This window comes from Eurypyga helias, unplaced genomic scaffold (genome assembly GCF_000690775.1).
Source record: "Eurypyga helias isolate BGI_N326 unplaced genomic scaffold, ASM69077v1 scaffold16069, whole genome shotgun sequence".
Taxonomy (NCBI): domain Eukaryota; kingdom Metazoa; phylum Chordata; class Aves; order Eurypygiformes; family Eurypygidae; genus Eurypyga; species Eurypyga helias.
This window is the reverse complement of record NW_010272846.1, coordinates 15,966-23,843: the sequence shown is the minus strand read 5'-3', so window position 1 is coordinate 23,843 and position 7,878 is coordinate 15,966. Positions and strand designations below refer to the sequence as shown.

The 7,878-nt window shown below is 41.1% G+C and overlaps 1 protein-coding gene across 1 annotated transcript; it reads left to right on the top strand.

Annotated features, from left to right (window-relative positions):
- Positions 1-4,214: 4,214 nt before the first annotated feature.
- Positions 4,215-7,845, top strand: IFNG (interferon, gamma). Its single transcript, XM_010159274.1, has 4 exons — positions 4,215-4,429; positions 6,379-6,447; positions 6,801-6,980; positions 7,682-7,845. Exons 1-4 carry the CDS (start codon positions 4,307-4,309, stop codon positions 7,805-7,807), a joined length of 498 nt encoding a protein of 165 aa, XP_010157576.1. The 5' UTR covers positions 4,215-4,306; the 3' UTR covers positions 7,808-7,845.
- The last annotated feature ends 33 nt before the right edge of the window (positions 7,846-7,878 follow it).

Genomic DNA, 7,878 nt, shown 5'->3' with positions numbered 1-7,878 from the left:
GCATTGTGAAGGAACAAAAGGAATTATTTCTGCTGCTTTATAGGAAAGGGAGGCTAAGAGGTGAAGTGTGATGTAAGGTCAGAATGACAACTCAGAGAGGGTTTTCCTACCCTGAACTGCTTTCCTTGAGCAGTGGTAATAGAGAAAGCCACTGAGTTTTAGAGAAATGAAAGTCTGGCAGAGATGTGCTGGGCTGGTAAGGGCAGTTCCTTTCTAAACACTTAACCAGCACACTGAGGAGTACGCATAAAACAAAAAATGAAAGGGAAAAACCTTTAATCAGTGGTCATAGTGAAATTTGACATGACTTTGCAGGGATATAATCGGGTAATTGGTGTAAGGTGTTGTATGAACAGAAGGGTGTGAAACCTCTGCTTTGCATGAAGAGTCAGATGACTTCCAGGCAGCAAAATGAAAAAAATACCTTGGTTTCATTTCTTAGTGTGTTTGGAACAGATGACAGTCCAGCTCAGACTATGGAGCCACACAGAAGGACCACTCCGATTTTAGGCAAAACAAGAGTTTTCAACACCACGCGGACATCTCTTTCAGCTAGGTTAGAACTGGTGCTCAGGCAAAGAGCTTGTATTAGTGCTGAGTGTTCAGTCCCCTTCAGTATGCAGTCATAGATATCTCCTAAGGAATGCAGATAAAATGTTACCCTTGGTTCTTAGGCCCTTGGTTCTGTCTAGTAAAGGGCAGATATCTGTAGGATACCCCCTATTGTGTTTGTAACCATGTCAAAACAACCTCAAGAAAGGCAGTGCAGAGGAGCCATCTGGACCTAAGCCTTCTTCACAAGATGGCTGTTCACAGTTTTGGGGCAGGAAGACATAATACTGGACAGTGGTGATCTTTTTCATCACTTTTTGGTGGAATGGGAAGCAGAACTGGGCTGGGAGAGGTTCAGGACCGCTGAGGCTCAAGGACTCTCATGTTCTGACCATCTTCTATAGGCTCTTGCCTAGTTTCAAAATTATTTGGAGAGAGGTGATGGTGTGTCAATAGAAGAGAACTTTATGAGATGAGCATGTTGATATTAAGATGGTACCATATATTCAAATGTAAGGGATTTGGAAAAGGGATCCTATATTTCTGTATTAGAATATATTTCCATCCAGCTGATAATTTACGACAAAACATTCAAACTTTTGTGTGAGACTTCGAATGTGGAAATGAGTAGAAGGACTGAATCTAGCCTCCATGGGCAGTAGAGGGTACCTGGAATTCAGACCTTCACTCAGAAGATAGCATGGCAGTGCCAGACATCATCTTTCTTCTTCTTCGCTCTTTGCTTAATTTCTTCCCTCAGTTTATGATATAACATTTGGAGCGCTGCTTAGTGGACAAAGGACCACAATGGGACTGGTAGACCCTGCCTGTGTTCCTACATTTGCCTTTCCCAGATGCTGAACGATCATGAAACATCCCATTGCTCCATGCTTCCATTTTCTTACCTGCCATATTGGATCCTTGACAGCAGCTTCCTCTGAAAGGTGAGGAGATCTAGTGATAAAATTAGCCATATAAACTCCCCAGACTTTAACTGGTATCTACAAAAGGTGCATTGGACAAATCCTTTCTTTCTGGTATTTCATTCTCATGTTATTCTTAAAAATATAGTAGCAAAGGGAGACCGAAGGGAGGTCAGCAGGAGGTACAGCCTACTGTGCATGAGATGCCTATCTGACAGGTTTGATAAGGCAATCCAACTCAGCACAGTCACTCTGGATGAATAGTTCTCTACATAGGAGGGCAGTGTTACAATCTGTCAACTCCTGGATTTACATCTTCCGCCTGGCTGGATAATTACAGCAATCAGTTGTGTTCAGTTGTGTTGTGGTTTGTCCTCAACATGATAAGAAGATTGAGCCATTTGAGTTTCCCAAACTCCTTACTTGCAGCTCTTCTTTGCACACTCTTAAATGCAACAGAAAAGCACTTCTCAGATTAGGAACTGCACTGGCAAAAATTTGGCTAAATGACCCAGTCCCTCTTACAGTTGTGTGTTTCTGACAGCATAAGGAGTGCCACATGTAACAGGAATAATTTTCCTTCTGCGACCTGACATCTGCCTTCCAACACTTTATCAAAGAATTCCTCCACAGGCTTGTGGCCAGTTGAAGTACCCCAGCACGCATCTCTCACCTTGTAAAATATGTTTGATTTTCCTGTATGTATAAAACTACATTTAGCTGTGCCACATCATGCCTTTCAACTTTGCTTCGCAAAGCAACCCAGATGTTTCAACATTACCAATAGGTTTGTTCAGCCTGCTGGTATTTGCGTGTCCGCATTGAATTGTGAGTCCACTTTGAATCTAGGTGGGACCTCTATTCTGTCACCATCCTTGGACGTATTTAAAAGACATGTAGATGTGGCACTTAGGAACATGGTTTAGTGCTGGATGCAGCAATGTTAGGTTAATGGTTTGACCCTGTGATCTTAATGATCTTTTCCAACATAAAGGATTCTATGATTCTGATTTCTAACATAGACGCATAGAATCAGAATGGTTTGGGTTGGAAGGGACCTTTGAAGATTGTCTAGTCCAACCCCTTTACCATGGGCAGGCACAATAACTGCATTTTTTAAAACGTGCTTTGAAACATCCCTGAATTGCATTATCACCTCACCACCATGTCAACACTTCAAACACTCAAGTTACTACTTAAGCAGTTTTGATTTCTGAAACAAAAACCAAGATGTGCATTGTACAGTGCTACTATTCCAAGCAGATTACAGCCCTAATTTTCGTGCAGTAACTGCATCTGTTGTGAGATGAGTGTCATCTGTCTAGGCTGTTATTCCCAGGGAGTTTTAGCATGCAGCTTTTGTGATCGCTGTGATTGCTGGTGAATTTTGGTTCCTGTGTCTGCAAAATGGCAATGGTAGTAGTAGACTAGATCTATTCCACAGATGGAGATCCTCTTTCAAGCTGCAGATGAAAGATGTTTGATGGTGTTAGTGGTCAGTTGCTGAGACAGAAGGTGCTGCTGGGGAAGGGGCCAGCTTCTTTCAAGAAACCATCTTTCCAAAGATCCATCTGGGACTGTGCTGGAGAGCTCAAATCATACCTGCTGAGGGCCAGTTTAATTCTCATCTGTTTCAGATGAGGCACACACAGACATCGTCCACTGCAGCCTGTGTGAACTGAGCCCACAGGTGTCCCCATCCTGATCCTCTCTTTTTTCCCTAGGGACTCCTTCTTTCTTTCCATTGTACGCTCCTGCCTACCCTGCATTCATATACAACAGCCTAAAATTACTCTTAATTCTTCATAAGACTTTTCACAGTAAGCTCTTTTCCCATGATATCCATCAAAGCAGAGGTAAGTTTTTATATAAAAACCTGTTCTCCAGCTGTCCTCAGTACAGTTGGTTTAGGGGTCTGTATGCACTTGGACACCATCGTATCTGTCTTCTTCAACTAGGCTTTTTTTTTTTTTTAAATATTCTACACACTTAAGTGCAAACGAATAGACAGGTGGGGAACTTTAATTATGGCCAAGCAGAAATGAATATCTTGAGTACTAAATACTCCACTCTTGCAGATAGTAGACAACCATAGAGGAATTTATTGTGATGCATTGTTGCATTCATGCTGGATTCTCATTTTGAATCTGGAGGTCTATTTTGAATGTCGAAGTGAAGAATGCAGAAGGGGCAGAAATGCACTTTACACCAGAAAAAGAATGCAAATAGTTTTTCACAAAAGGACAGCAGTAGGGAGAAAGTTTAGATCTGTAAGTGACTCTGAATAATGCCATAGCAATCTCAGTGGTTGCTTTAAAAGAATACCAGAAATGAGTTGACTGTTACACTGACCCTTTAACCACATGCTACAATTTTTTTCAGATAGAGTGTAGAGTGTAAAAATATGCTTGAGCCACAATGCATACTCCTCAAGCAGTATCATAATTTCCTCCTCTTCCCCAACTTCAGAAAAAAGTGCAAAAGTGTAAAAGAAACTTCAGATTCTGCCACGTAAATGTTACCCTTTGATGAACCACTGAAAATTTTTCCAGGACCATGCTTTAAGAAAGATGCTTTCGAGGGATTCCCTTGATTAGCCAAAAACGAAGGGTTCTTATCTAACACTATCTTGTCTAAATATACACCGCCTGTGATGACGAAATAAAAAAAATTTAAGACCAGGTATAAATACCACTGACAAGCAGATGAAGTTCATTCGTCTACTTTCTTCTAATAGAAGATTCTACTATTAGAAGTTGAAGCTCACTGATCTTAGAACTGACATCTCCCAGAACCTCTCTGAGCATTTTAACTGAACCATTGCCAAGAAAATGACTTGCCAGACCTATAGCTTGTTTGTTCTGTCTGTCATCATGATTTATTTTGGAGGTTTTGGAAATAGTTCAATTCTTTCTCGTCTTCAAAATGATATAGACCAACTGAAAGTTGACTTTGTAAGTATGGTCTTTTACTGCGTTTCTCTTCTCCTTCTGCTTGTGCTTTACATATAATCCAGACTTGAGCACTGCTTGACATACTCAGTGTGTACCAATAGAGGGTAACCATGGAACAAATTTTTGGTTATACCTTTTGTTAAACAAGAATGTGGACAATTTCTTTGGTTTTGTTAACATTTTTCACTAACATGATTCAGTTTTTCAATAGTCGTAGATAATGTAGTTGTTTGCATTTATTTCAGGGGCACCTTTCCTTTCAGAAGATCTTCTCCTAGCTCCATTCAGCCTTTGGTTATATGGAATGTTTTATAACAAGAAATTTTAATGCAATTTATGGTGAATGAATGCATCTTTATTCAGTTCTATTCAGATGCAATTTACTGACACTTTTTTAGTTTTGGTTTAGTAATGTTAATGGGGGATTTAGTATTAGTTAGCAATATAAACAAAATGGAAAAGAACTTTTGCTTTAGCAAATGCATCTGATACTATTAGTAGCAGTGTGTTGTCCAAAGGTGGTTCCTACTGCTTATTCTTTTGCATCCTCTAGCCATTCTGCTTCCATATCTGTGACTATGACCCAGCATGGGAGTGTTATCCTGCATGATATTACTTCTTTCCAGACAGAATCCTGGTAACTTGATAAATGTAATGTTAATTCACCTATCTTCATCTAGGAGGCATTAAAGCAGTTCACAGTTGGCTTCAGCTGGGATTAGTCATAAGAGAAAAGAGATCTACAATAGAGTGGCTTCTAATTAACAGCTTATTTTGCTGTTGTTACTTAAATACATGAAAGAAATGGCAAGAGTCTGCTCCTGTTTTCAACTCTGATTTTGACAGAATTTTGTGCATATGAAAGTTGAAATTTAGTAGTCAAAGAATCACCCTGAAGTATCACACAAAGAAGCCTAGTGTGATACTTCAGTGTTTGTAGATTGACAGGAAACTGGCTGTAAAATTGGCATTATATCTGAAATTTGTCAATAGCATAGATCAGAGGGATTCTCACTTGAATATACACAACTCTGTTGGAGAGATCCTGAGCTGTGGTGGGCTTCTTGTGCTGACATTAAAAACTCCAGTCTGCAGCAGGTGCTCCCCACCTTTCAGAAGAACAGCAAAGTAAGGTTTGGCAATGTGCTCATCATGGGGAGCCAATCAGCCTATGAGGTTTCTGTCAGCCTGCAAGTTTTCCCTTTGCACTCACTGTATTTAAATTACTGAGCAGACAAAAAAGGAAACTGTGACTGTTGTATACAAAAAGAAAAAAAAAAGGACACACACAGGAGAGGAAATGATTCAGTTTACCTTTCCTTGGTAGGAGAATTGTATTGCTCTTTGTTTCCTAGAATCTGCCACAGTGTGTGGCTAACATCTGATGGTTAAACCCCGTCCCTGCGAGCCTCTCAGTAGCTCACCAATATTGTATATCACCATGCCTACCATGGGCTGCTGGGCTATTCTCCACTTCTGCAGACTGTAGTTTTATAGTAATGTTAATTTGCCCTTGTTAAATATGAGATTTTACTAAGACTGGGTAAATTCAAGGTCACAGACTACATACTGGTGGTCTTTGACTTGCCAGAAAACGTGCCAAGATCAGATCTGACAATTTTCTAGCCAGTTACTATGCTTATGAAGTTCAATTTTCAGCTGTCAATACCAAAACTTGCAAGGGATATTTAGTAAAATAGGTGGTGTTAAATGTCTATTCAGATGAGTTATAGTAGGAGAAGACATTGAAAAGCAGACTAATGCAGTTTCTGGTACTAGGCAGCCATCCAATGCGATCTGGTGCTTAGAGAAGTGAAAGCATTGTAATAGCTACAGACTAGTGGTGCAAAAATCACATCTCTCTTTTTCTGCTCATTTGAATAGAGAAAACAAATTTGCCTCATGATAAGTATTGTTTGTATAACAGATACATTTGTTCTTTGTTGCAGAACGCAAGTCATTCAGACGTAGCTGACGGTGGACCTATTTTTACAGACAAACTGACTGACTGGACAGAGGTGAGTCAGAACCAGATATGACAAAGTATCTCAGATGCTTTGTAGGGCACTTTCGGTACAAAGCAGCTCCCAGGACCAGCATAACCAGCCGGGGTAGAATGAGCACGAACAGAGGCAGCTTCAGTAGCTTGAAAATTAGAAAACAATCCCTGTGAAAATGCATCCCATAATGATCAAGATGCTTTATACTGCACCATGAACTGAACCTGAGCCCAGGAGTTGAGTTGCAGCATTTTCTTTATCATCCTGTTTCGAGCAGCAGTGAGAAACCCTGTATGCTGCGGTTTAGCTTCATTCATTTGCCTGCTGATGGGCACTCATGGACCTTCCTTTCTGACTGTATTTTTCAACAGAGAAATGAAAAAAGGATCATCCTGAGCCAGATTGTTTCCATGTATTTGGAAATGTTTAAAAACACTGCCAACCCAAAGGCGCACGTCAGGCACATATCTGAGGAGCTCCATACTCTGAAAAAGAGCCTTCCTGATGGCTTAAAGAAGATGAAAGACCTCATGGACTTGGCAAAGCTTCAGGTAAGGCTCTTCCTCTGCCTCCGAGACTCATGAAATTATTTTCCAGTTGAGATCTGAATGTGACTCAAGCTAATAATGCTTCAGTAACCTGTCTGGTAACCCCCATCTGCCTCAGTTCACACTGGAAAACCTAATGTTTCCAGCTGCAGAGGCTGTTGTGGGTCTGTGGTGTGGGGTGTCAGCACGGGGGCCGCCCTCCTCAAGCCTTGCCGGAGTCTGGCACAGAGGTGCTGGCAGTGCTACCCCATCATCTGCCCACCAGAGCTACCAGTGACATGGTTGTTTGTGGTTTAGAAACTGAGTGGAAAAGTTGTGCCTGGCTAAGGCATGCATCCATGGGCTTTGGAGGCACTTGGCTTATTGAGCGAGTGCCAATGGCATGAACCACCAACCTCTGCAGAGGTGTGCAGCCAATACCCCAGTGGAGTTACCTGCTTGTTGGTAACTCATCGCAAAAACTGCAGCGTAGCTCCATGTCACAGAAAACAGCTGGTCTGTGGCATGCTGCAAAGTAGCACAGAAAGTGAAAAACAAAAATCTGTGACAAAATGTCTCTTTGCTGTAGGAATTAGGTAGTAGGGTAATTGGAAACTGCAGGTGTCCATCTGGTTTACCCTGGTAGCAGTGTAGCCGGTAGGATATGATCTGTAAATAATTATAGCTCTCGGTATGACCTTCATCCTGTTTCTTACTTATAACAGATGAGTGACTTGAAAATTCAACGCAAAGCTGTGAATGAGCTGTTCAGTGTCTTACAAAAACTAGCGGAGACTTCAGCTTCTCTCAAAAGGAAAAGGAGCCAGTCTCAGAGGCGGTGCAAATGCTAATGACATGATATAACCTTTTGTACTGAGTTATTGTGCAAGTTTTGTTATGATGCACAATTTTTATTAAGTTT